At 45.4% G+C, this 12971-nt stretch overlaps 1 protein-coding gene across 2 annotated transcripts; it reads right to left on the bottom strand.

Moving 5' to 3' along the window:
* Positions 1-918: 918 nt before the first annotated feature.
* LOC309351966 (lithostathine-like) lies at positions 919-7501 on the bottom strand. Of its 2 annotated transcripts, none has more exons than XM_081880199.1 (7): positions 7464-7501; positions 6780-6927; positions 6271-6349; positions 4984-5096; positions 3817-3954; positions 2609-2720; positions 919-1064 (listed from the first exon to the last, which is right to left on the bottom strand). In XM_081880199.1, the coding sequence occupies exons 1-7, from the start codon at positions 7484-7486 to the stop codon at positions 991-993; spliced, it is 687 nt and encodes a 228-aa protein (XP_081736325.1). In that variant the 5' UTR covers positions 7487-7501; the 3' UTR covers positions 919-990. The 2 variants fall into 2 exon arrangements, with proteins under 2 accessions (XP_081736325.1, XP_081736324.1); XM_081880198.1 differs by lacking the exon at positions 7464-7501 and adding an exon at positions 7163-7326.
* Positions 7502-12971: the final 5470 nt, after the last annotated feature.

Here is a 12971-nt window from a genome sequence, read left to right as displayed (position 1 = left end):
GGCCACACTTCCGTTTTGAGTGTTACGCTGAGGTCTGTCTGTTTTTGCTATTTATTTTGCGTTTTTATGGTTCTTTTTCTTTTGTTTTTGTGACTGAGTGGAACCCAATTCAGCTACTGATTGATTGATTGATTGATTGATTGATTGATTGTGTGACTGCAGTACATTGTTTATTGCTTTCATTTTATGGATCTGGTCTCGTTAGATAGTAAAATGGTTTGAGAACCAAGGTTCCACTGTATTCTTTAAGAAACCTTCCCTGGATTCAGAAAACCTAACCAACTGCTGGCCACTTGCTAATCTCCCTTTCTTGGGCAAGGTTCTGGAGCAAATGTCCACAGACCAGATCCAGGCACTTTTGGAAGAAACTGGTTTTCTGGATTTATCTCAACTGGGGTTTAGGCCCCGTTTCAGCACAGAAACTGCTTTGGTAACCCTGTATGATGACCTCTGTCGAGAGAGACAAGGGAAACATGTCCCTGTTAATTCTTCTCAGCTTCTCAGCGGCTTTCAATACCATCAACTGTGATATCCTTCTGGAGCGACTCTCCAAACTAGGGTTGAGGGAGAACCATGTCTGTCACATGGACCTTCTTGGGGGAAAGGTAGGATCTGAATGTCACAATAAACAACTATTTCAAGAATACAGAGGACATGATTGCAGAATTGCATGCACAGAAAGAGGTTTATTGTCACTACGAAGGGAGACGGGAGCTGGCCAGAGAGAGAGAGAGAGGAGACAGCTTGCAAAGGTTTGCATTTCCATGATGTGGTCTGGGAAAGGGGGTTCCAAATTTGGCCCCATCACTTTGCAAAGCACAAGGAAAGCCTCGTTTACTCAGCTAACCAGTCCACAAAAGCATCTCTTTGCAGAAAAGTGAGACAGGTTTCATATCTCATGGGGCAAATTTCCCAGAAAGGGGGCTGGCCTTGGACCTGTTGGGAAGCTGGAGGTCTGTGGGTGTTCCTCTCAGGTCCAGGGTTTCAGGCCTAATAGGTGGCCTTGTATTTGCAAAGGTATGGCAAGGTAGTCGTACAGGAACGCTGGATCCATTTCTGAGAACCTGTAGAGCAGAAGGTTGAGAGAGAATGTTAGGGAGTGTCCAGAAATTGGGAGAGAACGTAGACTTCCTTTTGAGTAAATCAAGTATTTCCTTCCCTGTTTTGGAGAGGGAGACAATTACAAGGAAAAGCAACGAAGAGATTTGATAAATACAAAAGCAGAAGTATTTTGAACAAGCCTTTTTGCTTTTGCCAGTAGGGTGTGTGTGTGTGTGTGTGTGTGTGTGTGTGTCATACAGAACCCTTGGTTTGTGAGATCTTTGTGATGTTTGAGATGTTTTCTAGCATTCCCCACACCTGCATGAATGAAATTTCACTGAAGCCGCCTATCAAAAAGCTGAATTCTGCATTTAAATTAAGTTCCAACTTTTTCCATGGGGCAGAGTTCCCTGTTCCCAACTCTGGGCCAAAGAACCACTCTAGACTTTGCCCACCGACCCCAATGGAGGCAACAGTTCAAAAACAAAAATGCAGCCCAGGTGATACGAAGTGCCAAGTATAAGGAGGAAACTAGTGGGGTTCTCTCTCTGGAGCCCCATCTCTCCCTGTCCTCAGTTTCATTGCCAAGCCCTTTCTGCACAGGAATAAGTTAAGTCTGTCCTTTTCATTTTTTGCCAGTTTCCCATTTCCCCATTCTTGAGTTCTCTATATTTCCACATCAGTTTGTGGTTCATGGTGGGTTTGGTTACCGTATTTTAACTCCTCCTGGACATTCATCAGCATTTTAAGGCCATGTGACCTGGAAGCTGTACACTGGCTCCCTCGGCCAGTAAAGTGAGATGAGTGCCGCAACCCCAGAATCGTCTGTGACTGGACCTAACGGTCAGGGGTCCCTTTACGTTTATTATCAACCAGTCAACACACTTTTGCAGGGCAATTTCCCCAAATGCAACAGACCTTTGCATGTTACTTTTGCAGACCTTAGCATTTTAAAGTACACTGGTCTAAACCACTGAGCCTTGGGCTTGCCAATCAGAAGGTCAGTGGTTCAATTCCCTGCAACGGAGTGAGCTACCTGCTCCTGCCAACCTAGCAGCTCGAAAGCACATCAAGTGCAAGTAGATAAATAGATACCACTCTGGTGGGAAGGTAACCGATGTTTCGATACACTGCTCTGGTTCGCCAGAAGCAGCTTGGTCATGCTGGCCACATGACCCGGAAAAACTGTCTGCGGACAAACGCCAGCTCCATCGGCCTATAGAGCAAGATGAGCGCTGCAACCCCAGAGTCGTTTGTCAGTGGACTTAACTGTCAGGGGTCCTTTACCCAAGTATATGTTTTTGCGCACACTTGGTTGGAGAACTGCATTGCAACATCCAGAGTGTCTGAGGATGGATTTGAAGAAGTGTGCATGCACACGAAAGCTCATACCTAGAACTAACTTAGTTGGTCTTTAAGGTGCTACTGGAAGGAATTTTTTGTTTTGACTATGGCAGACCAACACGGCTACCTATCTGTAACTGAGGATGGCTTTGTTTTAGTTTCCCTCAATTCCTTGAACGGAATGGGGTTTCCTCCTCCTTCCCCAATCTCTCCTCCTGCATACCTGAATAAGAAAGAGAGACACATTCACTTGAAGAGATTGAGTGGCTGATGCTCCTGCCGTCCCAGAGGGGTTGAGAGAAGACAGATCCATCGCTCCATTCCCAGATCATATTCTGGAGAGAGAGAAGGAGAAAGGAAGGTCTTGTGATAAAAGGGGAATGCAAGCCCATTGCTCCCCACATCCCCAGAGAGGACACAGCTGGGGAATCAGCACAACTGACAAGGCCAAGGGGTTCCCATCTTAGCTGCAGGAAGGTTGCTGCATCCTTTAGAACATATTGTTGAACCACCACACTTCCCCTAAAAAATGTTGTTATTTCTGTCCTGGCCTCCACTGCAGGAGATCAGAGCAGCATTTTAGCTTGACAAGCGCTTGGTTAGGTAGGCTGGAAGAAGTGGCTTCTCCAAGGCCAACTAGTTAGCTTTATAGTCGGGAAGATTTGAATATCCACAAAGATTTGTTGTGTAGTCCCTACACCACACCAGCTCTCATATGGCTATGAACTACAAGTCATCATAATTACACCTTTTGCCCAGCATAAGGTCTAAGGGCGTGCTAATAAGACCCACATTGCTGCTGCTAAAAGGATCTGGGTCTGGTCAGTACCTGATTGGGATATTGGGCATACTTCAATGTGTGCATCATACAAGATGCAAATGTATTAAATGGAGCAAGCTATAAATTGCAATGTGAATTATAGTAGAGTTATATTGTCCCACAAAGATGATAGAAAAGGTCTCATCTGACACTCCTTCCATGCATCTGAATTTACATATATTTTTATTTTCATGATAAGAACCTGCAATCCCATGTATACTTACCCGGGAGTAAGTAACACTGAACTCAACTGGGCTTTACTCAGGACATGTATAGGATTTCAGTGTTAATTTATTTTTGCCGGAGCCATAAAGGTGAAAGGGGACTGACAATTTGTACGGTGTTCAGGAGATGTCACAGAATCTGTGACTTTATAGATAGCGCAATGAGAGTTGGGAAGGAGGAAAGGCAATGAGGATCTGGAGCTGGAGTTCCAGAACCTCCCACAGAGCCACTCCGAGAAATAGTCCCATCTCCAAATGGGATTTGACGTTTGAGGAAGAAAGTGGTTTCAGAGGGAAGTGAGAGCCGGTGAGCTACATCTGAAGGACCTCAAGGGAGCTGAGGGGCTCGTACAGTCAGCAACTTCAGAGAGTCCTAAAGGCACCTACCGAGATACCACGGTCAGCTACCAGGCCGATCCAGACGTTGCTGGAGCCATATCGTCGCAGGTAACTGTAAACCACATTTGCTTCCCTTGCAGAAAGAATGGAGGCCAGCTGGGACCCATGTCTCCTCTGGCAGCTGACCTGCAGGGAGAAGAAAGGGGGAAACCAGTGAGATGCTGCCCAGAGCCAGGATTCCCAACAAGGATGCCCTTGTTCTTCTCTCTCTCTCTCTTTTACAACTATTTTTTTATTATTGCAAAGTAAATACATCAGTACCAAAGCATGCATAAAGAATAATATAAGGGGGGGGGAATAATAAAGGGGGGGAATGCAAAGAACAGTAGAAAGTAAGAGAATAAAGCAAAGCATAAAATTTCAGTACAATAAACACTATTTTACAAAATAATAGTAGTAACAGGTTTCCATCACTCTCACAACACTTCCTTTCACATTTCATATTTTATCTGTATTTCAGTATTATTTTCATGTTAATATATAGATATGTATATAAGTAAAGGTAAAGGGACCCCTGACCATTAGGTCCAGTCGTGGCCGACTCTGGGGTTGCGGCGCTCATCTAGCTTTAATGGCCGAGGGAGCCACCTTCCCGCCGGAGTGGTACCTATTTATCTACTTGCATTTTGACGTGCTTTTGAACTGCTAGGTTGGCAGGAACTGGGACCGAGCAATGGGAGCTCACCCCGTCGCGGGGATTCGAACCGCCGACCTTCTGATCGGCAAGCCCAAGAGGCTCAGTGGTTTAGACCACAGCGCCACCCGCGTCCCATGTATATATGTATGTTTCCCCTTTTCCATTCACGAGGTCATTCTAGAGACAGCCAAATTTTTACATTAGAACCTTGTCTTTCTAAATAATCATTCAAACACTTCCAATCGTTCTTGACTGTATTAATTGGCTTTAGTCTTATTATATCCATCAGTTTGGCCAGTTCCAAATATTCACATAATTTACATAACCATTCCTCTTTGGTCAGTACCTGGTTACCCTTCCAGTACTTAGCCACCAGGATTCTCACCACAGAAAGAAATTAGTATTTTCTTTAGAAATATCGCTATTCAATATTCCCAAAAGGTATATTTCTGGTCTTTTGCTATGTGAAGTTCTTAGTAACTTTCTTCTTTCTTCTCATTTCCCCTGGTGAAACTTACCTCGGCATCATCCCACGAGCGGCTGGAGCTAAAATACTGGTAGCAGTACTTTCTGTAGAAGACGGCTCCTGCAGGGCAGTGAGCGCGAGCGCTCTGGGTGCGATTGGCGGCACCTGTGAGGAATTGGATTGAGACTGGAATAGATGCCCCAGACCACCAACCCTTTCCTTGACAGATGCCTTCCTTGACAAGGAAGCCCTGGAGTTAGGAATCAGGAGGTTCCTTCTGGCAATGAGTGTGGAGATGTTCCTTCATGGATACTGGACCAAGGCCTCTTAGGGCTTTAAAAGTCAGCACCAACACTTTGAATTGTGCTCAGAAATGTACTGGGAGCCAATGTCCAGTGCAATTGCAACAGTCATCCAGCTAGTGTGGCAAGATAAGACGCCGCTGGTGCTTTCAAATAAAATTGTTATACTCTTTTATCTAGATATTCTTTTCAAATTTTCAAAAAGTAAACATATTTTTTTTAAAAAAAACAACAACACAGACATATACACTTAAGTGTAAAGTGGTTATATCAAGCTGAAAGATTTCTATTATTGCAAAAGAGCACTCTTTCGGGGGGGGGGATGATTTACTTAGTGATGGTGATGTAAGAAGCGCACCGGTGATTTAACAAACATGCACAGGACGAAAGGGAAGACCCAAAACTTATGCCAGAAGGGGACAGATTTCAGGAGAATGGGAGGCTGGTGCAGCCCCCCCCCCCCCCCGCCCAGCCTTTGAGTGCTGCTCTTCCATCATTTTAAAAAGGGGCAGAGAGCAGCTCCAGACAGACAACTTGTTGGAAGAGACTTAGTGCTTTTCCCAGTTAGGAACAATCATTTCCTTTATTTATTCATCCAAGCAAAAGTGGTAACTCATACCTTCTAATAATTTACAATATATAGAACTGCCTCATTAAAATAAACATGCTGCAAAGTCTTAAAGCATAAAGCAAGAATGTTTTTAATTTCCACAGCGGGGACCAATAAATCCCCCCTCTGGGAGGAAATTCCACAGATGGGGAGCCACTACCAAGAGCAGGAAGGCCAGGAAAAAGCTGCCAGCTTTACATAGACAAACCTAAACAGATCTAATGAACTGATTAGAAACAGAACCACAGAATTGTAGAGTTGGAAGAGACCCCCCCTACTCCCTGCGCTGCAGGATCCTGGCCAAAGTTGGGCTTGAACCCCCAACCTCCTGCTTAAGAGCCAGAAGCCCCGACCCGTTGCACCGCACAGCAAAGTTGCAAAACCAACAGCTGCAGCAGCTGGATCTGCCCCTTCCCCTAATGCTCACCTTCTGCCAAAGGGTTCAGGATCAGGCAGCCCAACAGGCAGAGTCCAAGGTAGACCACTTGCCCCATCTTCTGCTTCTCCTGGGAAAAGAAAGTGTCAGCAACGTTCATCCCAGCGAAGGGCATGGCATTTCCAGAAATGATGGGTCCATTGTGTGACGCAGGGTGTGTTTGTATTTTTAGGGCTTTGAGCTTGTGATCATTCAAAATTCAAAAAACAGGCAATGCTAAGTCGCTTATAAGACCCAGACTATCTCTTCTGCTTTGACGACATCAAATATTGCTGCAGCACAGCAGCCAGGTTCAGTATTTTCCAAGTCATACGAAAAGCAAAGTTAACTGCGTTGCGGTTTGTAAGAAAAATCTCCAGAACGCAGATCTCCCACCCACCATTTTTACTCCTAGTAAGCAAGGAGCTCATTGCTTACCTGTTTCCACTACGAGTGCCTTAACAAGAAATACAAGGATGTCAAGTGAGGAAGGAGGGAATTTTGGGGCTGCCAAGACTCACCTCTCTGTTTGTCCCTTCCTGGGCGACTGGTCTGGAGTGGCGCAGTCCGAGGACCAAATTCTGAAGGATACTCACCCACCCTTGGACCATTTTAAAGGAAGCGGAGCAGTGATGATGGCTTCTAAGCAAACAAACCCCAGCATCCCACCTTTCAAAAAGCAAACAGGTGAGAAACCACGTGATTGATACCAGCAGGAAAATTTGCTCTTGAAAAACACCATTTTATGGTGAGACAACATGCAAGGCTCACTTTCAGAGGTACCAGCTGGGAGATAAGCTGGGAATGATTTGTGGCAGGGAATGATATGTTCCAGTTCTCAGAATTACAGGAAATATTGCAAAGAAATAGCGAGAAATGCAATTGGCAAACAATGCTTCTTTACCTTGGGGACCCACAGCTGGGATGTGCAGAATCCTTTCCCTTGTCATTCTTGTCCAGCTCTGCTAATCCCTCTTTGTGGATTCCACCTGCTCTCCTCCCCTTTGATCTGAGCTCTTTCAAAAGCCCTTTCATCTCAGGAAACTCCACCATCCCGGGTTGAGAGGGACAAGAAAGGCTTCTCTGCCCATTTCTGCTGCCTTCCAGGAACAGATACTGTTGTTATAAGAAAAAAAAATCTGCTCCTTTTCCTTATGGGGTATCCAAGAACCTGTATAGAGTCCTTATGTAGGTTCTCTACCAACCTTACTGTCTGCTTGTGAAACATGGACCACTTATAAACGCCATCTCCAACTTCTCGAAAGATTCCATCAATGGTGTCTCCGAAAAATTTTACACATCACTTGGGAAGACAGGCAAACTAATGCCAGTGTACTGGAAGAAGCAAAGATCACCAGTGTTGAAGCGATGATTTTTCAAAAGCAACTTCGTTGGACTAGTCATGTTCTTCAAATGCCTGATGATCGTCTTCCAAAGCAACTACTCTACTCCGAACTTAAAAACGGAAAGCGTAATGCTGGTGGTTAACAAAAGAGGTTTAAAGACTCTCTCAAGGCAAATCTTAAAAAGATGTAGTATAAACACCGACAACTGGGAAACACTGGCCTGCGAGCGCTCCAGTTGGAGAACAGCCTTTACCAAAGGTGTCATGGGCTTTGAAGACACTCGAACTCAGGATGCAAGGGAGAAATGTGCCAAGAGGAAAGCATGCTTGGCAAATCCACACCGTGATCAACTCCTGCCTGGAAACCGATGTCCCCACTGTGGAAGGATGTGTGGATCCAGAATTGGCCTCCACAGTCACTTACAGACTCACTGTTTAAACCGTGTTTATGGAAGACAATATTACTTGGCTACGAGGGATCACCAAAGTAGAAGAAGAAGACTGTTGTTATAAGAAAAAAGCTGCTCCTTTTCCCTTATGGGGTATCCAAGAGCCTGTATAGAGTCCTTAAGTTGGTTCCCTATTGGTAGGAGAAAATAACAGGCCAACCAGAGAATATTGAGAAGCAAAGCGACTAGTAAGCTTGATCTTTTATTAAACTGTTGCAACAGGGTCCCCTGCTCACCCCACGCAGGGAGGGAGAGGCATCCAGAAGAATGGTGTGCAAGCTCTTATACAGACTTTTGAAATTGTCTCCCCTGTAGCTCAAGACCACCCCCTGAAGCATCATACATACATCACAGAAGGGGTGGTCTACAGTAAAATCCTGTCTGCCAGAATACCTGATCATGGTCACTGATTGCTTTTACCTGGGCATTCCTTTTGTGATGGTAAATACTTTAGTTCCTGAATCCAGGTTGCAGGCTCACCCTCTTCAGACACAGACACACCCTTAAAACAGGAGTTGTGAGCAAAGAGACAATGGGGAGATTTTCCCATTTCCTTCCTCCTTGCAGAGAAATATTTGAGGTCAATTTGGGAGAGTCAAAATGGTTTCAGGCTTGCTCTCCTGTACTATTTCAGACACGTGGTTTATACACTTATGTATGTGTTTGCCTTGTAAATTTATGAACATATATTTATATATATATATGAGACCTTAGAATTCCTATAACACTGTGATCGGGCATCTCTTGTACCAGAGGAGCTTTACCTAACAGAAAAGGCAATGCTGCGTTTTCCAAAACGCCCAAAGAGACAGGGCCAGCTCAGGATGTTTACAGAGGACAAGATGGCGCCTCCTCACAGGAAGAGATCAACGCACAAATCTGTATGCTGCTCTTTTGAGGGGGGGGGGGTGCACAAAAAAGCCTTGCAATACCTTAAGAAGCAACAAATTGAGTGTTGGGTGAAATAAAAAATTTAAGGTCTTATATATATAATAAATGTTCACAAATGTACCAAGCAAACACGTACATAAATATATAAACCACATGTCTGAAGCGGCACAGGAAAACAGCCATGAAGCCATTCTGGCTCCCAAACTGACCAAATGTTTTCTCTGCAAAGTCAAAGGAAAATGGAAAAGCCTCCCCATTGTCTTTTCCTTCACAAATCCTGTCTTAAGGGTATGTCTGTGTATGAATAGGGTGAGCCTGTGACCTGACTCAGGAACTAAGTATTTATCATTGCAAACGACTGGCCAAGCTCCCCAGAGTATCCAATCAAGTAAGCATTAACAGGTAACCTGCCAGACAGGATATAAACAACAACAGGAGGCAACCAACGCACTCAAATTTCTGTTGTAGACCACCTCTTTCTGTGATGTATGTATGATGTTTCTGGAGGGTGGTCTTGGATGCCAGGGCAGGAAATTTAAAATGTCTATATAAGGGCGGGCACATCTGGGTTCTGGGTCCTCCTCCGTCTCCTGCGTGTGAAGGGGGCACCCTGTTGCAACAGTTCAATAAAGATCAGGCTTACGAGCTGCTTTGCTTCTCAATATTCTCTGGTTGGCCTCTGTTATTTTCTCTGACCGATGGAGAACCTGCAAAGGACCCTATAAGGGCTCTTGTGTCCCCCATAAAGGAATAAGGGCAGATTTTCATTTATTACATTGGTACGGCCGTTCTTTGCCCTCTTCAGGCTGGGCACAAAAGAACCTTTTATCCCAGGGTGCTGTTTTCAGTCGGCTCATCCAATGGTCCTTTGTAGTCTTTGGTTGCTGATAAGGCTTTTGATTATGGGTGTTTTACGGTCCTGTTTTACTGCTGTTTTATAGTTAGGTTTGTTGGCTTTTAAATTTGATGCTTTGCATTTTCATTTGTAAGAATCCTCCAGCTTGAATTTCTTACAGAAAGGCAGGCTCTATAGATGGATAAATGCACATTGTAACCTGTGAAAGGGCTGCCACAGGTGGCCTAGGACCCTTTCGGCGTAGTTGTGTTGGTCGGGGCATTTCTACTTATATCTGTCTTTGAAGATGCTAAGATGGATGTTTTGTGGAAGCTTAAGATCTTTATATATTTTGGGCAGCAACCAAAGACCTTCCTTTCCCCCCCAGGCTTTTCAGTCTGAAAACGAGCCATTGTGGCCCTCGTTTACTGGGATGGGATCAGTAACTCCTGCTCTTTATACAAGCTGTTTTTAGACTTTTATTGGGTGTTCTTCATTAGTTTTAATGTAAGTCATTTGGGGTCACTGTAAAAGCAACTAACAAATATATAATACATAAGTGGACGTTCTATGATATTCTTTTCCCTTGATACGGAAGGGGGGGGCATGTCTTCTTCACCTTCTTCTTCGCTACAATATATCAATTTATTTCCAATTGTCAATGTCAAAAGGGACTAAAATCTATAAAATTCATAGATAATCAACGTGCCAATTTGCTCAATTTCTCTAGGACTCCCATCACACCTCCCCTGTCCTCCACAATCCCTCAAGCAAGGTGTTAAGACCCTAATCCTGTCAAATCGCTCTGATCAGCCTTTCCTCCAGGCAATGTCAGGTGGCAGACTATGCATATTTGGGACCATTGTCTTCCCATCCCCGGCACTCAGGAAGAGCTTATCTGCGCATATCTCCAGCTCTGCATATTCCCCCCTCCCTCCTCCTTATGTTAATCCGGTGTAACCCAACCTCTCCTTAATGTATTCATGATGTAACTGGGATGTATTTTGCACTGTATTCTGGGACATGGAGGGAGTTTCAAAAGTTCATCTCACCCCTTTCTCGCTGTTCAATCTCGCCTTGAACCTGTTGCGCAATAAACTTGGATCTTCTGCAGTTTGCTCCTGTCTCCGGCTGAGCTCATTTTCCTCCGCAGGTACGCACGGACTTAGTCCGACGAGCTGGGTGGCAGAGCAGCCTCGCACCCAGATTTTGCCGTAACACCCTCTTCTGATTATAGTTAACATAATATTTGAGTTCCTTCTTTTGTTCTAATATCAGCCCCTGGAATAGTTCAGTTGGTAGAGTATGAGACTTAATCTCAGGGTCATGGGTGTGTATCCCATTGTCTTTGTAAGAGTCAACTTTATTTTTCCTTATATATATTTTTGAAATCGTTTTTATTTGGTTTTACGAATACAATGTTATAAACAAAGAATCAAAAGATACATCCATATAAAATCTCAGGACTCCCCCCCCCCTCTCCATAGGGTCCCATTTTAAACATCAAATACTGAATAATAATAATAATTATTATTATTATTATTATTATTATTTATACCTCGCCCATCTGGCTGGGTTTCCCCAGCCACTCTGGGCGGCTCCCAACATAACTTTAAAAACATGATAAAACATCAAACATTAAAAACTTCCCTAAACAGGGCTGCCTTCAGATGTCTTCTAAAAGTCAGATAGTCATACCTCGGATTGAATGTGCTTCAGGTGGAGCACTTTTAGGTTGCGCTCCATGGCAACCCGGAAGTAACAGAGCACATTACTTCCGGGTTTCGCCGCTCGCACATATGCAGAAGCTCAAAATGACATCACTCGCATGCATGGAAGCGGCAAAACGCAAAGCCGTGCACACGCAGATGCGACGTCATGTCTTATGTTCTATTCAGGATGCGAACGGGGCTCCAGAACGGATCCCGTTCGTATCCCGAGGTACCACTGTAGTTGTTTATTTGCTTAACAGCTGATGGGAGGGCGTTCCACAGGACGGGCGCCACCACTGAGAAGGCATGCTTCCTGGTTCCCTGTAGCTTTGCTTCTCGCAATGAGGGAACCACCAGAAGGCCCTCAGCTCTGGGCCTCAGTGTCCGGGCAGAACGATGGAGGTGGAGATGCTCCTTCAGGTATACTGGACCAAGGCCGTTTAGGGCTTTAAAGGTCAGCACCAACACTTTGAATTGTGCTCGGAAACGTACTGGGAGCCAATGTAGGTCTTTCAAGACCGGTGTCATGTGGTCTCAGTGGCCACCCCCAGTCACCAATCTAGCTGCCACATTCCGGATTAGTTGTAGTTTCTGGGTCACCTTCAAAGGTAGCCCCACATAGAGCACATTGCCGTAGTTCAAGCGTGAGATAACCAGAGCATGCACCACTCTGGCGAGACAGTTAGCGGGCAGGGAGTGTCTCAACCTGCATATCAGATGGAGCTGATAGACAGCTGCCCTGGACACAGAATTGACCTGCGCCTCCATGGACAGCTGTGAGTCCAAAATGACTCCCAGGCTGCACCCCTGGTCCTTCAGGGGCACAGTTACCCCATTCAGGACCAGGGAGTCCTCCACACCTACCCCCGCCCTCTTTCCCCCAAAACACTACTTCTGTCTTGTCAGGATTCAACCTCAATCTGTTAGCCACCATCCATCCTCCAACTGTCTCCAGAAACTCACACAGGACCTTCACCGCTCTTTCAGGTCTAGTGGGCTGAGGCCGTTTAGGGCTTTCAAGGTCAGCATCAACACTTTGAATTGTGCTTGGAAACGCATTGGGAGCCAATGTAGGGAGCCCTTCTGCCTTGTGCTCAGAAGGGTTCAAGCCCCATGGTCTCCAGATGGGATTGTAGAGGTGAAAGGGGTCCCGGGGGCCATCTAGTCCAACCCGCTGCAGTGCAGGAATCTCTGCTAAAGAATTGGTCCAACCTCTCCTTAAAAACCTCCCGTGAAGGAGAGCCTGCCTGTCTTCTCCAGGTAAAAGGGAGGGCTTTGCGAATGTTGCTCTGTTTGCAGGCAACCTGAAGAATGTGGTGTAGCGGAAGAGGGCGGATCCTGCCTTCAGTCCTGCCAAAGGCCTCCCGAGAGAGCAAATTCGCCGGTTGCCGCTGCCGGATCCTTGAAGAAATCCTCTGGGGGTCTCAGGAAGCCCCCTGGCCACCAACCCATCACGGCTCCGACTCATTGCCCCCTTTTAT

Source organism: Podarcis erhardii, assembly GCF_964252035.2.
Source record: "Podarcis erhardii genome assembly, chromosome: 10".
NCBI lineage: Eukaryota > Metazoa > Chordata > Lepidosauria > Squamata > Lacertidae > Podarcis > Podarcis erhardii.
The sequence above is the reverse complement of the archived record's forward strand: the minus strand, read 5'-3'. Positions and strand labels throughout refer to the sequence as shown.